At 48.2% G+C, this 19,352-nt stretch overlaps 1 protein-coding gene across 7 annotated transcripts in view; it reads right to left on the reverse strand.

Moving 5' to 3' along the window:
* Positions 1–19,352, reverse strand: part of mecom (MDS1 and EVI1 complex locus) — a gene marked incomplete at its 3' end in the record, with an annotated part of 152,663 nt that overhangs the window by 88,558 nt on the left and 44,753 nt on the right. For all 7 annotated transcript variants that reach the window (XM_080007174.1, XM_080007172.1, XM_080007169.1 and 4 more), the window contains exon 2: positions 12,667–13,019. In XM_080007174.1, the coding sequence (XP_079863300.1) occupies positions 12,667–13,019 (353 nt within the window). The remainder of the gene's footprint in view (positions 1–12,666; positions 13,020–19,352) is intronic.

Below are 19,352 nucleotides of genomic sequence, written 5' to 3' on the forward strand. Positions count from 1 at the left end.
AAGCGTAATCGGCTGAGAAATTGATTTTGCAGGACTCTTTTTTTTCTTTTTTCTCATCTCTCTGGCGGACGCTAACTCGTTGGGACTTCACAGGGCCAGGGAGGACTGGAGACAACAATTAGTTTGTCGGAGATGTCAGAAATGGCCGCCGAGCCCTGCGCGGAGAAATCCTTTGTGACGGATCGGTGCTGACAACGCGGGCCGCCGAGGAGGGGAGCGACGCAGCCTCCCCGAGCGCCCCCGTGCAATGGAGGAACCCTTCGGTCTGCATTAACCCTTATCTGTGAGCGGCCGTGAACAAAGTTCCCTCCAGGACTACCTGCTGGAGCCTGGAAAATCCTATTACAGACTGCGGGCGGGGAGGGGGAGGCGGGGGACACTGGGGAGCGCTGCTCGAGGGAAATCTGTCTCCCTCAACTCCTACCACAGGCAGAACACCCAGTCCTCTCCCGGTTCCTTCTCCCCTCTCTCTCTCTCTCTCTCTCGCTCTCTCTCCGTCTTTCATTCACTTCAACTGATTTTCTCCCTCCCGTACTCCTCTCCTCCCGCTATCCGTCTTTGTTTCGACCCTGCCTCATCCATCACTCTTGTTTTCTCTCCGTCGCGTTCTTGTCCATCCTCTCCTCGCACGTTCTCACCCCTCCATCTCGATGCATGAGACATGTTTTTACTGTCTCTCTCTCTCTCTCTCTCTCTCTCTCTCTCTCCCCCTCTCATCCCTGTCACCCGCCCGGCCCCCTTTTTTCATTTGCTCCGTTCCCCTGTCCCTCTCCCCTTTTCTTTATCACCTCTCTCTCTCTCTCTCTCTCTCTCTCTCTTCTTTTTTTTTTGTTCCCCCTTTACCTCTCAGCGGGAGAAACTCTATCTGTTGGCCTCCTTCTTCGGATGACTGAGCCGCACTTATCTGTGGATTTGGGGGTGACTGCCACGTCATGCGCCCACGGTGCCGTGCGCTCGGGGTCCAGGGCGGCGTAACGCGAAACATATGAAGATAGGGCGCACGTCTAATCCAATATGTCCAGTGAGCGCTCCCCTTTTATTGCTCAATTTATGCCTCGAAACAATGAACAATGTACGAGAAGGAAACCACGTGAAAGCCACCGTAATGAGGTTAGAGTTAAAGTAACATTCCTGGAGTCGCTGTGAGTCTAAACAAGAAATGGAGCTGCGCAGAAAAAAAAAAGAAATGAAGTCTGATTTACAGCACATGTATACGGCGCGGTATCCCATTCAGAGCCGGCTATAACACAAACATTTCCTGCGCCGGAGCAAAGTTTATTAAGTTATGCAGCTATTATTACGCACCATTACTCATCATCCCTGACAGGAATCCTCCCCCCCAAAAAAACAACAAACAAAAAAGCTGCATTTCAGTTCACGGCACATTACTACGCGGCACTCTTTAAAGAAACAAAAAAATAACATGAACTCTTAATGAGTATTTTATTCCATAAGAAGTAACATAATCATTTATATGCATTGTAATTATGAAATGACTGTGAGGCTGTTCTAATTATTACTAAACAACCTCTAATTACATAATGACATAAACGGATGAACTGTATCCTTATTGTGTAACCTGAAAGCAATTACAAAACAATTATTAAACAGGATGTGATTGCTATAGGTTATTAGCATGGTAATTAACCCCATTACATTTAAAAGCCACACTCTATTCTAAATGTGACCTTCAAACACTGTACAAAACCCTTCACAAATGCACAGATGTTAATAGGCACTCAGTGCGATGGCAAGCTGAAGGAAATTGCTTTTAATTGCTACGTGTCGGACAAAGTGTTTTTTCGAGCCGATGGCCGGTCCGAGCTGCTTCGTCTGGGGAAGTGCTGCTGGATAAATCCCAGTGCAACAACCTCTTTCACTTTATTATTTGTTTAAAAAAAATAAATAAAAAGAAAAATTGTTTTCGAACTTCACAGCACGATTCAATAAGTTGCAGCAAAATATTACAATTATGAATACGATTTAATAAGTAGCAGATCATGTTTATTAAATTATTAATCAATGTTTTCGAAAAATACAAAACATTACATTTTCAGACTCAAATAAATGTTGTTAATTAATATACTTAATTTCAATAATCCTTATAATAAGACACAATTCTTTTTCTCCATTTTATTATATTCCATTGCATTATGTAATTCAGCTTGAGACGCTTTTTTCCAAAGCGACTCAAGTACATTTGTATTAGTTATTAATTAATGTATTTATCGAATTCTCTATTTATATATTTATTCTACATCCATCCATTTATAAATTATTAGTGGCATATATTATTGATGAATAATTTCCTGCTTTCTCTTCACATTAAAGCCCACCCTCACGCACGTCCCACAACCCCCCCAAAAAAACCCTGGGTCCTTCTCCCCCGGCTGCCATCTCCTTCCCTCTGCCCGTCCCCCGTCGGTATGTCACCTCAGGACTGCCCCACGAGCCACACGAGGGAAACAGGCATCGGAGTCGGCGGCTCGCAAAATATTGACTTTCCAATAACATAAGAGCGCACAGCGGCCGATCATATGGCTCAAATTAAAGCATTATGACATAATAGAGCGGTGTTGGGGTTAAGACCTCATTACCGCCACTCCGGGCCTCTGCTTTCTCTCCCCGCCGACGCTGGCAGCTCTCGGGCTCTGGTTTTGGACCTGCTCCACCCTAATTGGAACGGCAATATGGAGTAATTGTTTGAGGGGTAACGGTGTTACCACACTGAAGACGGCCCGCCCTGCGCTCTCTCTCTGCTTAACCCAGTAATGAGTTCTCAAACCAGACCCCACCGTACCATTAGCCTTTGAACTGGAGTGCAGGGACAGGGGAAAGAGAGAGAGAAAAAAGGAGCGCGAGCGCAAAAGGGAGAGAAAGAGAGAGAGAGAGAGAGAGACAGAGAGAGAGACAGAGTGAGCGAGAGCGAGAAAGAGACAGAGGAGATGGAGCCCTCAGATTACTCTGCCCGCAAACTCCACTTATGATGACGCACTTTCAAGCACTCTCAAACACATGTACGAGCATACCTATACACTCCCGCCACGCACGCACGCACGCACGCACGCACGCACGCACGCACGCACGCACGCACGCACGCACATCCACACTAGCCTCCGGTAATAAATGAATAAATGGCTATATCAGGAGTGTGACAGCATATAAGTCAGGGAGTGGGAAGCAGGACAGAGGGCCCTGGCGAGCGGCTGTTTGCACAGCGCTGACCACAGACACAGAGAGAGTGGTTTTCGTGGAGTAGCATTAGCTCTTGATTATTTGCGTTAACCGGCGCTTAGATTTACTGCCCGGGTAATGTGATCTGACTGGTAGTTAAGCGCTAGCAGCGACTCGGGGGCAGGACAAAACCAGACCCCAGTTCCTATTCCCCCTCTCTCCGTCTGCCCGACTATAGGCCAATAAAACAGAGAGAGAGAGAGAGAGAGCGGGAGAGAGGGAGAGAGAGAGAGAGAGAGAGAGAGGGAGAGACCCTCTGCCCCGCTCTCTCTCTTATCCCCATTGGTGAAACATTTGGAAACAATCAGCGGTGTATTTTTGGGGACCCCTCCCCTCCACTCCCAGTCCCTCCAGATAGATAAGGTATCTGGTAGCAGGGCTCTGCGCCCCCTGCACACGGTGCTCACCGCCTCTGTTTCCGGTCCACAAGCTCAGGGGTCCCCTCCGGTCCCACTGCTGTCTGTGCAGAACTCGGGGGGGGACACACACACTTTTATGCGGGTGTGTGTCTTTTTGTGAATCTGGGAGGCTCTAAGTGAGTTTGGATGTTTTTTTTGCATGCAAACTCAGTGAAAGCAAGGCATTGTTCCAGGAGGGGTGAACAACAATATTTTAAGGTGAGTTATGAACAGCTGGTGATGTGTTTTTGAGTCAAACACTCCTTGTTTTTGAATTATGGATCTACTATACAATTTATTTATTTTTTGTTGCCATACTTAACCTCAAAACAGCCCCCCGCAGATCCAATAGCTGTGGTAAATTTTGAATGTGACTTGAAATTCTCGAGAGATTAACTCAAAACTCAATATGGATTGAGGAAACTAAAACATAAAACACCATTACCAATGTTGCAGCATTTTGGGCGTGCATTCATGCATGTGAACTGTTGCCGTCAAGCTGGCAGTGCGGTCTCAAAATCACATTTGTACATCTTCTGTGCCGGTCAGTGTGACTTGAGGCCGTGCCTTGCACCACTGTCCTTGGAAGTGTATGCGTCGTTGTGTCTGTGTCATATTGCATATGAACCGGAATCCCGCGCGTGCAAACCGGGGCGAATGCGAAGAATTTCCCGACTTCATCGACTTCCACCATCGCCCTCCTCTGCGCGCCGTCAAATAAAGCACATCGGAACTCATTTTGTTGTCGCGGTGTCCAAACTTCCCAGAGGTCCTTCCAGCACGCCGTCGGGCCGGAGAGGGAGGTGCACCCAGAGTGCCGTAAACGCTGATCACACAGGACATAAATGTGTCTCACAAGGCGGTAGCGTTTATATCCCTCCGCTGAGTCGATGCACCTGCACATAAAGTGACCGGCGGGGCCGTTATGTCTCCGGATGTCTAGACGCTTGTCACTGTGTCACGGGGTTTGCCGCACACGCAAAGTGACTTTTGTGTGCGTGCGTGTGTGTGTGTGTGTGTGTGTGTGTGTGTGTGTGTGTATGTACAGTATGTTGGTGGCGGAACGGTTAATTCAATAATCGCTCCAATCAATCAGCATTGACCGAATTAAATGGTGGTGCTCAAACGGTTGATTTAACGATGTATCGTGTATTTAAAGTGTGTTGGCTACATACGCTGGTGGGTTAACACGATAACTCACGTCAATCGTGTTTCTATAGCCCATAATTGCAGGGTATTCTCAAATGGCTACACAAGCTTCACATTTCACAAAGAAATCCAGCCAAAACTCCTTGAAAAAACCCACGGGATGGGGGGGGGACCTTGAGAAGGGGTCACATAAGAAGAAATCCTTCTTCAAGGATGTCCAGGCTACAATGGACGGTGAGTGGACCACATTATTGGCATTATATGACAGGTATTAGGTTATATAGTATATAATATGTCATGTTTAACTGTCAGTATGGGAGTCTATTGTGCTATCGTGTGGTACCACAGGTACATTTCCAGATGTCTGAATTCACATAACCTAAGAAGAGCATTTGCCATAATTTTATAACTTGCTATTACTCTCATTTTATAGTCTGAATTGAATGCATACATCAATCAACCCACCGTCGGCCAGGTGGTGCGTATATGAGTGAGAAGTCCCGGACACCCTTTCAGCAGTTTAACCATGGAGGCGCAGTACCCCACCCCATTTAACCCACTGAGCGCTACCGATCCCCTTTAACAGGTGACATCTTCCTCCCTTCCACTTCACCTCCACATCCAGCCCAAACACCTCGCTCTATTCCCTGCAAAACCCTCGGAGCCCGGTGACCTTTGCCCCCCCCCCTCCGGTCGGAGCGGACCCCCAGCGGGAAGCCGCGTCACCTGGAAACTTGTGCTGCGGGGCTACACCTTCCTAGCGACCCGCCCGCCTCTTTTGTCCTGCGAGCCCATTCTGACTTTGTTCGGCGAGTTTAACCTAACTTCCACCCCCTGCTGGGAAAGCACACAGAGAGAGAGAGAGAGAGAGAGAGAGAGAGAGAGAGAGAGAGAGAGAGAGAGAGAGAGCGAGCGAGAAGGGGAAGGAGGAGAAAGCAAGAAGAGAATGTGATATAAAACCCCGAGGAAGGGGAGGAGGGGGAGGGTGTAAGACGTAAGGGTGAAATCGAAAAAATGTCTTCTTTCCCTTTCTCAACTGAGGATCAGGGGCGTCGGCGGCCGTTACAGACCGTGCCAGGGAGCGGAATTCCTCCACCACTCCTCTGTCTTCCACTTCTTTTATTTTAATGCGACTCAACTCAGACACACCCCCCCCACCCCCGCCCCCTTCCTTATCCATCACCACAAAACACGACAGATTAGCCCAAAGAAAGGGATTACTAATCAACTCGGAGGCAGCGAGACGGACCCCCAGCTTGCTTTGTTTTTGGATCCTGAAAGGTCGCCATTCTCCTCTGAGACACTGAATATGGGGACGGGGAGCTCATCTTCCGGGCGGAGGCCGTCGGAGACAAAGCACTACACGGACTCTGCTCTTGGTTTAATAAACCGGAGGCAGGCACCGTTCACACCGCGCCGCCTTAGTCGCTCAGCAGGTTAAAACAGATTTGATTGAATTAGCGGGACAGGGATCCCTTTCAATGCCGTCCACTCCGAATGTTTTAGGAAGTCATGAATAGAGCGCTAATCTCCTGACCTTCTAACGTTGTAATATTTTGGGTAAGAATCCCGACCTGCCCGAAGGGGAAGCGGATCGACGCCTCAGGCAGCGAGGGCACGGAGGTCTCTCCCATCTATTTTCTCCTGGTTCCCTTCGGGAGAAACCGCTGAACCAGCGGGAGACGTTGGAGACGAGGTTAGAAATTGACCCCGGGATTGACTGGCTTGACACGCGGGTCATTGTAATTAAGTAGAAAATGTAAACACATAAATAAACAGATAATGGAGCTGACAGCAGGTTTTTTTTTTTTTAACTCTGTGGCCACCCCTTCCAACTGAACGGGAGAGAGAGAGAGAGAGAGAAGGTTGATCTCGCTCGGACAGAACCCAAGATTTCTTCTGGGGAAGGGGGTGATGCTCTCGTAGGAGTTGGAAGTAGGTCATTGGGAACGACTCGGGCTGAAGTTTACCAACGTGAATATTTGGGACTCGAGCTTGGGCTATGCGTACCTTTACCCAGTAAGCTGATTATTGTTGGCTGCCACAGGCCCAGGACAAAAAAAGAGGAACAATGAGGAAGAAACCTCCCTCCCCCGCTTGCAGCTCGGATGACTAACAGCCTCCCAAACAGCCTTGACCCCGGCTGAGGAACGAGTGCGTGCAGTCCGTCCCCATCCTGGCGCTGACACAAATAGGCCCGGGCACCGGGCTTGACCCTACGTTATTTCCAATAACAAATCAATTTCAAACTCAATCTCCGTCCCCGAACGCAATCTCCGCCTTCGGCCGCCGACGCCAGCCGTCATCTTCTCCCGGCTTCTCCGTCTTTGTTTCGCCGCTTGTCCGACTGGGTTGTTCTCACGTCGACTACGATAATCGGTAGCGAGGACACGCTGGAATTGGAATGCATCCGCCTCGCACGGCGGCGGAGGTCTTTAAAGAGGCAGACCGGTCGTAACGAGCGGTGCCGGGTGCCATTGACGGACGGTTTTTGTACGCACTCGTTCCATCCAATGTCATCATTGTCTCTTTTAACAATTCATTAAGTGGCGGTGAGACCCCTAAAGCTGTTCAGTCATTATTACAGTCATTAGCATGGTGGCAACATTGCACTCTTCTCATGAGAGAAAACAGATCCCACGATGATGTCAACGCCTCAAAGCCACTGTGGTCAGGCAGCACAATGCGTTGACACCCCCCATTCACAGCACCTTTCCCAAAGGCAGGACTTTCCCTCCCTTTGGATTTCGCGGAAAACAGTGTGTGCGTCAAATATGTGTGTGTCCATTGAGAGGTATATGAGTGACAGAGGGGTTCATCCCCGGCGCCCGTGTTTCAAAGACCACGCTGTGGGCAGAGCCATCTCCCCTGACATTGGATGGGATGTGGCAGGGGCCCGAGGATTAAGGGTCTTTTAGCCCCGACTGAGAGTGGCTCTTTCTCCTGGTGACAGAGTGGTGACAGGCCGTCAGCCCACAGGAGACAGGGGGACAGTCAGTCAGAGACATCTGCATTCATTCAGGACAGCAGCTTATCCGTGCACAAAAAACACGCCCTCGCGAAACGCCCTCCCAACACACACACACACACACACACACACACACACACACAGTTATCACATATGCATTCACCAATGGACGCACATGCAGAAACACACACACACACACACACACACACAAACTCGTCCAAGCCCCATGGAAACACAAAAGGACCCAGGGACGCACCTGCCCTAAAATCCATGCAAAACAATTCAGTCTATCTGTGCTCTTGACCTGTTATACAAAATAAAACTCATGAGAGCAGACCAGCAGCGGCTGAAAACGTAACTTCCCTTTTTCACTTTTGTGGTGATTCTGTTCCGACTTTCTAAGTTTACGGGTTTGTGACCTATCATGCGCTGAGTGGATGTCATGTGTCCCACATGAAACCAAATGGAAACACAAACACTATGAATTGAGGCTTTGATATAAGAAAGCAAATCAATCAAGATACAGTAGCGAGACATTTATATTGCAGATAGATGGATAGATAGATAGATAGACAGACAGACAGACAGACAGACAGATAGATAGATAGATAGATAGATAGATAGACAGATAGACAGATAGATAGATAGATAGATAGGCAGACAGACAGACAGACAGACAGACAGACAGACAGACAGACAGACAGACAGACAGATATTTAGATAGATAGATAGATAGATAGATAGATAGATAGATAGATAGATAGATAGATAGATAGATAGATAGATAGATAGATAGATAGATAGAAAGACAAACAGACAGATAGATAATGTGACATTAAAAAAACAAAAACGACAGGAGGTTTTATTTTTCCCCATGACTGACAGCTCGGACCTCCCCTGTTCCCTCCAGGCCTCAGGCGGGACGTGCCAACGGCCGCTCCTCCTTCACTCCTCCGTCCTTCCATCCTCCCATCCTTTCCATCCTCTCCTCTGCGGCCTCTGAGGGGGGTTCGGGAGACAGGCACGGCCAAGAAAAGCCCCGGCCAGCCACCTAATCCTCTACTCCCATTCACTTGCACTGCTAATCTTCTCCAACGCCTCCCTCCCTCCCTCCCTCCCTCCAGGACCACCACCACCACCACTACCACCTCCATCTCTACCTCCCACTCGAGAGGTGCACAAAGGCCGCTAAGCGCCCCCGTCCCCGCCCGCACCACCGCACCACCGCCGCCACCACCCTTCCACCCTTCCGTCCGCCCCCTCACCCATTCCACACACTGGGCTTGCAGCGGGAGGCGCCCTAGCTTTCTAAAAAACCCGGCTCTTAAACCCCAGGACCCATAATCCCGCGGGGCTGAGAGTGTGGGTGAGCGCCGGAGGCTCATTGAGCGCTGGATAACTCTCTCTGGGACACTCTCTGTCGCCCGCTCTCATTGTTGCTGCTGCCGAGGAGAAGACAGACACCAAACCTAGTTTGAATTTCAATGTGCTCAACGACTCAGGGAGATAGACAGCAGAATATGGACTGGTGCGCATCCAGGCGTTAAGGGGTTTCTTCTCGAAGCGAGGAGGCGTTAGAATATTAGCTGTGGGACGATTTGGTTCTCCTCTTGGATAATGTGTGCAAAGGGCATTTCATCTACATCCCACGATTCATTTATTTAGGTTTTGGCGCTTCCTCTCATTTGTTTACGCCAAAATGAATCCGAAACTTACCCTTTACTAAGATTGTAAAGAAAGAAAAATTAAACTGAAGTTTATCAAATTTATGATGAACAAAGTCAGCTCCTGAACAGGTCGTGAACTATAGAAGTAGCTCATGTGTCTCAATGAGCTCAGTTCCCAGAGTAAGAGAAATACATTTCAATGTATTTAAAACTGCTTATGAGCATTTTTGCATATTGTTGGTCCATTTTTTTCACGAAACCCAACTGTTCTCTAATTCACTGCAATTCTTCAACATATTCCATAATCAACTGCTTTTGGTCTTGGTAGTAATTGTTGGGTCTTTCCATCGGTCCAATACGACACCGATAGACATTCAATGTTTTGAAAGCGTTTGGTTCTATTATTGTCTGTCACCTTTCACACTTCCAGCATACTGTACCTGATGCCTGCACTGTACGAAACCAATAATTACAATCAATATACTGTATATAACATGTAAGTTCCCGTTTGTTAATAATACCTCCTGCAAAAAGTCCTGAGTAAAAAGGCCAAATTAGTGGATGTCATAGTGAATTACTTCTTACTTATGCTTCTGTTGCAGAAAGGAAAAAATGTCAAAATGATAGTTTTGTATTACACATTAATATGCTATTTGAAAAAAAAAAAGTATATATATATATATATATATATATATATATATATACACACATATCCAATGAATGCCCTAATCTCTGATCTACTGCACATTGCTGCCATTCTGACACGGGGCGGGAAGGGGAAATGACCAGGGACTTTAATGAGGTCCGTCAGGCCAAATAAACACTCCATTTAACTTGTACAGTTTCACCCGTTATTTTGTAAATGAGAAACTAAACCGTTTACTTTACATTGTGAAGTAATTGATCGGGAGTGAAGTCAAAGTTTAGTAATGTTGTTGGAATGTTAAACACCTTGGTGCAAGACCTGGACCAAGGCGAATATGGTACTCAAGCACGCACACACAAAGACATGGGTATTCACACTCACATGAAAATGCGCACGTGCGCGCGCGCACACACACACACACACACACACACACACACACACATACAATCTACGCAGTCAGCACAGGGGGAGTTGGCACCGTCACCACTGCCACGCCGTAGGTCACTCTCCGTCTTATTTACAGAAGCTATCTTTCCCCATAAGTCATCATTCCTGTGATTCATAAAGCACGGTGGACCGCCATAACTCACTCTTCCACTTTATGAATAAAGCCGCCAAATTTATGGTGATGGCGCTGAGGACCGGCGGCGGTGGAGCCTGGTGGGGCCTGGTGACAACCCCACCCCCCCACGGTCTGTCACTGCTGGCAAAGGCCGCCCAGCACCCTCCATCAACCCCACCCCCCCGGCCGCCCCCCTCTAGTCCAGATGGGAGCCCCCCGCTTTATCGCTCCCACGGCCGGTGACATCACCTCACGGAATTGATGATGAAAGCGAGCATATCTATCTTAACTCACGTTGGCCGAATCAATTTTATTTTTTTACAGACCCGCCGCCGCAGTCGTATTGGCTTATTGACGGTTTGGGGGGAGGTGACATGGGTTGGGTGGGTGGTGTTGGGGGCGGGGGGCGTAATGGCATTTAGCATATTTAATGCAGTGGGATGTCATCACTGAATATCCGTTCTGAATAATGTGGCATTTCATCATAAATTCTTTACAACTTATTTACTTAATGGAAAGAGTTATGGTCTGCTGTCAGGGAGGTAATTAAACATTGTGATACAGTGCTGCCTCGTCGTGATCCCATCCTTCCCCCTCAATCCCGCTCTCTCGCTCTCATCCCGCTAACCGCTAACACACACACACACACACACACACACACACACACACACACACACACACACACACACACACACACACACACACACACACACACACACACACACACACACACACACACACACACACACACACACACAATCAATCCACCTCGCTCTCCCCTGGCTCTTCAGGCTTTTTAAATACATATTATTCAAGCTCCCCATAAATTACTGGTGGATAAAAATCCATGAAACCTTTTCTTCCTTCTCTGGGTGGAAAAAAAAACAAAAAAAAAACAAGAAAAAAAAACAAAACAAGAAAGCTTGTTCAAACTGTCTGTGAATCTCTTTGGGAGGGACGGAGACCTTTTCAATCATATTAAGACCCACATTTGGAAGAAAAAAAAAAAAACCATGGGAAAAAAAGAAATCACTTGACTGTAAATGTCATATCTCATCCTCTCATACAGCAGAATGCACCAGAGAAAATGTTGGATCCCGAAGAAACTGGAGTCCAGAGTTGAGAGAAAGGGAATTTATTATAGTTTGGTGTGGGCCAAAACCACTGAGTCAAAGCTGAGGTTCTTAATACCCCATGATGCAATGGGCTGAGGAATTTGTGAGCCGACCGGGGGCGGGAGGAGGGTTTATTCCAGTTGTCTTTTTTATTTAGCGCTCAAACTCTTCAATTTGTTGCACAAACACATGTCGTGGCATCATTAACGAGGAGTCGGATCCGTCCAACAGAAATGGGGGCCACAGCGACGAGCGGCTACAGAGGGAGGAGGATCTCCGAAAGCAGAGAGGATCTGTTTGGGGAGACTCAATCAGGCTGATGCCCCCTGTCCTCGCCGGGTGAAACCAAACCAGCTTGACACTGACGGAGACCGCACCTAACCTTTGACCTTGTCCCCTGACCCTGCCTTCGATTTTGAGTGGTCGGCTGACCGATTATGTGATCAGCCAATGGCCCGAGCGGGTCTCTCTAACCAGCATAGAGATGGGATTTATGGCTTTTCATTTTAATTGGGTTAAGAGCATAGATCTCGGGCTCCCATTCAATGGAGCTGAGCTAACATTACATCACTGGGCAACAAACGGCCACAACAGCATTGTGGTCACTGGGCTGACTCTGAACAATGACGACATGGAGGGAATAAAAAAGTAAATGATGTAAAAGGTGCAAAGTGTATTGACTGGGGAGGCAAAGAATCATGACAAAGATAACAAAAGCGTTCACGTTGCGATTTCTGTACTAAAGACTCTTTTCTTTTAAAGGTAGATTTGAGTAATTCACCAAGAAGTCAATGCTACGACCAGAACCAAACTGAGGAAATGCACGCTCAACAGTTCATAGATTAAAGCATGGCTTTGTAGAAATGCGCGATCCGTCGGGACATGAAGGCACGAAAGTCCTTCGAGGGAACATTTGAACGATCTTACCTCCCAGCCTTGGGTGCGGTCACGCAGGCACGCCCGCTGCTCGCCGACGTAGGGTCCGAAACGCTCGCCCACGCCCACCCGCCTCCGCGACCAGATGCCCAGACCGCCGCCGCCGCCTGGGGTGTCCGACTCCCGCAGCTGGAAATCTGGGGGGACGTGCATGTCCTCCCGGGGCGTGTAGACGGCCGGATGCAGGTAGGAGGAGGCCTCCGCGGGGGAGGTCTCATCCCCGGATGCCGGCGGGGACAGCGGCTCGTCAGCCAGGGCGGACGACGACACGGGCTCTCCATCCGAGACGCACGCGCTGTCCAAGACGTCAGACGGGTAGAGGGTGAAATCGTCGCCGCCGTCGCCTGGCAGGGAGAGACGGAAACAGAAAAAGAGAGAGAGAGAGAGAGATAGAGAGAGAGAGAGAGAGAGAGAGGAAGACGTTGTTTATCGGCACGTCTCGGGAACACCGTCTCTCTGTCCTTTGGGATTTACGTTTGCGACTCATTAAACCGGACGCGACCTGGGCAATGGGCGGGCAAAACCTTTTTGCTCTTTCACGTGCGTTGGAATCAGTGACGCGGCGGCGCTCTCCAAACACTCCCGCTTCTTGGCCTTGCCTTCTTTGTGTGCGCGCCGAGGCCGAGAGGTGCAAGAATCAGTTGAGCCATCTGTTCACAAAGCCTTCAGTGGGCTTTGTTGAGGCGCTAAGTTCGGTTGACTTTAAACCTCCACACTCCACACTCTTAACGACTTTCTTTTGTTAGGAATTGGGCCTTTTCGCACCGTACAGACAGAACAATGTAGAGTATAGCATTTCATGAATTTGTCGTTTATTAACCTTTTATCACTGACGAGGAAGCATCGTCGGTTCTACAAGGGTTTCGTCCAACATGGGATACAGAGGTTTGTTTGTCTTTCAATGGAGTCGGTGCCGGGGCGAGTCGCCAGGGTCCACTCAGCATTGTGCTACGCTAACTGTTTTATATTTCCCCTTCCTGAGCTCATTCAGCACGGTGTGATGTGAAAACAGAGGGAAGTGAGGCTCGCTGGGGTTAATTGTGAATACAGTGAGAGGACCCTGGAGAGTGACCCCGTCTTCACCTCCGCCTGGCCCTTCCCCGGGCCCGGGAGGCACGTGGCTTGCGTGGCCCGCCGGCGAAAGGGGGCTCGCACCGTTCGCGCGTCCCACGCGGAACTGCAGGTGCGGAAAAGCAGAACTGGACTGGAGCCTCGCCTGCAGCCATGGAACGGCAGTGACCGTAGGTGAGACAGACAGATTAGATGAAGCCAGAGACACAATGGAACGCGGTTTGTCGGTCAGGCGGACACCGTTGTACAGCCATAATGTGGAACCGTGTGGACCAGTAGAGAGAGTAGTACCATGTGCAGACTCCCAACCTGGGCTGCCAGGTTGGGAGTCTTGTACAATTGAGGGCATTTGTCTCCCAGTCGTCGAATACTGCATGGCGTTATATGTGCTAATGTGTTGTACGCCCTAAAACCCGCCCTCTTGCTATTATGAAAAAAGGCCACCACGGTGACCGTTAATAAATACACAAACACCAGAGAGGCTTTATCTTGAATCTAGAATCAGGTTCGATTTAGGGGGGGTCGCTGAGACAAAATAGGATCAGAACCCCTGGTGCAGACTGACCCATCGCCACACAGGCGGCGCTGCCCCGGCGGACAGACAGGTGGACGGGGCAGGCAGCGGGACAGCTCGCCAGAACGAGAGACAGTAGAAGTCGAACATGATCAACGGGAAGCTTCCGCTCCCCCCGGCGTGCGTCTTTGGCGGTGGGCTGTGGCTAATGCGGCCTGACGGGCCCCGGGCAGAGGGGGCCCTGCTAATGAGGCTCCGCGGCCCATCCCTGGTCCGCGGAACATTCCTGAAGGGCCGGCGGTGTGACACCGGACCGCTGGGCCGGCGGCCACCGAGCCTTTGATCCGGCCACATACAAGTAGCGGCGAAAAAGCGCAAACACACACACACCTCCTGACGCATGTAAACAATGTGATGACGCAGGCATTTACGGTGCTGAAAATATGGACGGAGATCACTTCCAGCTCACGCAAAACACGCATTCTCTCTCTCTATCTCTCTCTCCCTCCCCCCTCTGCCTCTGTCTCTTTGCTGGGTTACCATCCTGTAGTAGTGCTTCTAATTGGTTTAATGAACGATTGTCATTGAATAAGCAGAGGTGATTCCATTTTTGCACACAAAACACACACACACACACACACACACACACACACACACACACACACACACACACACACACACACACACACACAACATAAGAGAACAAGGGACATGGTTTCTCCATAGCCAATCTCTTCTGTCGCGTCAGTGTGTTTGCCTAATTTGGTTTTTGAGGTTTTGGTTTGGGTTGTTCCTACTGTACATGTACATTGATATGTATCTCTGTTCTTTGTCATGTAATAATATTCTGCCATAACAGACACAAAAAAACAATAACATTCAAAGTTCATTTTTAGACAACAGTGACAACTTTACTTGTCGAATAATACATTGAACCAGTTCTTCCCGCGATCTCTGGCGGCGGAGAAGAGAACACGGTCGGCTTTGTGGCTGCGTGGGCTTTTTCCCTCCGTCAGTTGCAAATCATAGCTCCTGTCAAAATGTGTGCCTCGAATGTGTGTGTGACAAAATGCATGAGTAAATGGATTACGCTGAATCAGCCCACCAATGTAACCACCCGGTCACGTGTGTGTGTCTGTGTGTGTGTGTGTGTGTGTGTGTGTGTGTGCGTGCATGCGTGTGTGTGTGTGTAGGTTAATGCATTTCCACAGCTTAAGTACTTCTCCAAGTCAAGCAGCAAATAGAAGATCAGGGTACCTGGGCACCCATTGTGTTTGACACACACACACACACGCACGCAGACACGCACGCACGCACACACACACACACACACACACACACACAGTGTGTCGGCCAAATCTATTCGGGTGGGGGGGGGGGGGGGGGGGGGGTTTAAAGGCCGAGCATGAAACCCAATGTGGCTCCAGGAGTCAACGTAATGATTTTCGGCGTAACATAGTTATAGCACTGGATATGAAGTCGGCCTATGGTGAAGGGGACAAGTGCTTTTAAAGGTAACCATATCCCTCCGTCGCTGGTTCTCCTCTGACATTTTCCCCCCGCGCGCCGCTCTCCAAGTTTATATTTGATTTGGAGCAGAAATTCTCCCCCGGTCCGAAAAAGGAACCGAACAAGGGAATTGCGATTCCTAAACATATAGGTTTCTGGTAAGGTAAACGTTCACCCCGAAAAGCAAATATGCTATGTCCAGAGATTAAAAAAAAACAACCTGTGGTTTTCATGTGGATGAGATAAGTGAAACGTCAACGGCGGAAAAGTAAGACAATGCCCACAGTCCTTTGTGTGTGTGTGTGTGTATGTGTGTGTGTGTGTGTGTGTGCGCGCGCGTGCGTCTGCGAGCGTGCGCGTGTGTGTGCGTCCCAGTGTTTGTTTGAGTCAGATACGTGAGTGTTTGTTTGTCCAGTAATGGACGTGACCTCATCGGCGCGAGCTGACGCCCTCCATCAAAGAGAGAGAAGCTCCGGAGGAATTCTGGGAAAGGACGGGGAACTCCGAGTCGGGAGCGACATCCGGATCAGCCACACTGACTAAAGATGGCTCTCCGTGATAACCAACATTTAGGTAAAAAAAAAAAAAAAAAAAAAAAGAAGGGGGAACTTTAACTGAAATGAAAATGAAAGGAGTGGGTTTTTTCTTTGCTCTGTTTTTCCCCTGAGAACAGATGAAAAATTCCTAAACATAAAGAAAAAAATCGGATATATTCTTTCAAAATCAACATAAATCCATGCGTATCCAATCGATTCGGAAGCCACTTGATGCCAAATTCATTAATTTTTATTAGGAGAAAAAAAAATGATAATAAAAAGAAAAAAAAAACATTTATTCCCGCGCTATCTGCATGGGGATAGAATGTTTTCACCTCTGCCACGAGATGCCGGGCAGAGCCATACATCACGCGATTACCCCGAGCGGCGGGTGGGACCGCCATCATCACGGAGTGAATTAAAGATGATAGAAGGAGCTATTAATCACTGTGACAAAGCCCCTAATGGAGGTGCGACCCGGCCCCCGCCGCCGCTGATGGGACACCGAGGGGACGCACTCACGGGACAAATGGAAACATATGTTTACAGTGAAATAACCTACCTGTGGACATAGAGCTAGACAACCCCCGCCAACACACACACACACACACACACAGACACACACACACACACACACACACACACACGCACTCCCTTTCCTGATCCAACTCTCTCAGGACTCGAGACATTCTCATACTTATATGTTGTCCTTTCACTGAGAACAGGCATTCTAGGTATTTTAGCATTTGGTGAGCATTGTGCTACCCAATCTTAACTTTGTTGATAGCTGTGTACACAGGTTTTTTTTTCTTTTTCTTTTCTTATCTGTTTCTTGCCTTGCACCGCTTTGTACCGATGTGTCCCTGTTTCCCCGCAGGGATTAATAAAGTCTTATCTTAATACCATCCATTTCCACCCTCCAGTCTTTGGACACTAATCCCCCTTAATCGAGTGAAAGAGATAGGTCGGGCTTTCGAGCCCCATCACTTTTATCCGTCCATTTAGCCGGGACGAGGATCCTCGCGTCCAGTCGTCTCGAGCCCCGGACCCTGGCAGGAGAGGCCGCGCGTTTTGATTGATGTGAGGTTCTCGGCCGGTTGAAATATGGAAATGAACTCCTCACCTCGGAGGTCGGGCCTCGCTGCTTATCTGCAGACATCATTTGTTGCCTGTGATAACACAGCAGGAGGACGGGGCGGGACCCGGAGCTAAGGGTCGCGTGTAATCGCACATGATCTCCCCCATCACTCATCGTCGAGTTCTACGTTTTTGTCCTTCGTGCCGCACCAGGAAAATAATAAAAATACACTTCCCCCTCTACCTCCGACGTTGGAGTTTTGGCAGGGGGGGGAAATGAAGGAACGGGACTCGGGGGCGTTTGTGTTTTCACCGCAGATATAAAAAAAAGAATGATCAATAAGCAAAAACGGTGAATTTTTCCGGGGGACAGAGTTAAACGGCGTTTTTTTTGTTTTTTTGTTTTTTTTTTGTTGTTGTTTTTTTAATCCGCTCCCGTTCCGCGTCCGTCTTTTTTCATGAATCAAATGAATCTGCCGTTGCCACATGTTTACAGGAGATGTAAGGACAGACCGCGGGGAGAGACACCCTCTGTGTTTATCATAGGCAAATAAAAAAAAAAACAATTACGTTTGGTTTTTTTTCTCCTCCCCCTCCTATTTTTCAACGCTCTCGCAGATATTGCCAATCGTAAAATGACTGCTGTTGATTTGTTAATTACAGTGCGTGGGTCTGAGCCGGGGCTCCCGCAGCGCGGCGTGGAGAAGGGGGCGTTTGGAGCCCGGTGCCCTCAGGAGAGGCAATAAGCTTCCTAATTAACTGTGTCTTTGTGCTTAATTGAGGCCTGAGCCGCAGCGTTTTGGGGAGGTCCTCTGTCCCGGAGTCCGCTGGGGTGACTGTGAGGACGACTGATACAGCCAGACAACAACAGCCAGAAAAACAACATCCGACAGCCACAGCCTGCGACGCTGGGAGCGCTGAAAAGTTTGCCAACTTCAGACTAAGGCACCCCTTCCAATATCTTGGCACACAATATTATGTTTAATTACTTAAGACCTCTATTTAAACCTTTAATTGATATATATGAATACATTTTATGAATAAAAATGTATGCTTAAGCCAACGCAGCCTGACTTTACTCACATCTTAATACATAAATACATAGTTACTCATAGGAAAGGGGAATATGTTTATCAATGATTTCTGGATTGAGGAAATAAGGTGAATAATGCTGTATTCAGGCAATCATTTGAAAGAAATTGTGTTTTTTTACGCTTCCACAAACAAATGATCAACAGTAGAAATCCCAAATAAACCCCTAATCACCGGAAAAAGCAGATTCATTTTTGCACAAGTTGCCCTTTTTTTATTGTGATGTACAGTATATTACAGTATACATATACAGTATATTATTATTACTCTCATTACTCTAGTGTTTTGGGTATTTGACTAATGTGCTGAAGGACGATTTTCTTTTTTTCTTTAATTCATTTTTTTTAATTGTTTTTATTTTTTCTTTGTGCAAACTAAACAGAATCCCAAATATTTCCCTATATTGACTTTTCATGCATCTCTGTCTCCATAAAAAAAGCAAACGGCAGTAAGCAAGCTATGTTGGCTCTCCCTAAAACATGTGACCAGGTAATAAGTGCGTTAACCCAGAGGGACTCTTCGCTCTACTGTGGGTTTTAATTCCACAGGATAAGGAACGTAGAGCAGAGGCTTTTTATACTGTACTCTGTTATATTCATCACTTACAGCGTGAATGGGCATTCTATAATACACCCTCTCTCTCTACCTCTCTCTCTCTCTCTCTCTCTCTCTCTCTCTCTCTCTCTCTCTCTCTCTCTCTCACACACACACACGCTCACGCTCTCAGACACACACTTACTCACACCCACATGCCCTCAAACGCTGAGCAAACTCTCATACAGCACAGTGACTGGAGCAGAGTCTTAATTAACAGCACTATTGTCTTTGCCACCTCCCCCCCGTCCCCACCTCCCCCCGGCCCCCCCGAACTCCAGTAT

Source organism: Zeus faber (genome assembly GCF_960531495.2).
Source record: "Zeus faber genome assembly, chromosome: 9".
Taxonomy (NCBI): domain Eukaryota; kingdom Metazoa; phylum Chordata; class Actinopteri; order Zeiformes; family Zeidae; genus Zeus; species Zeus faber.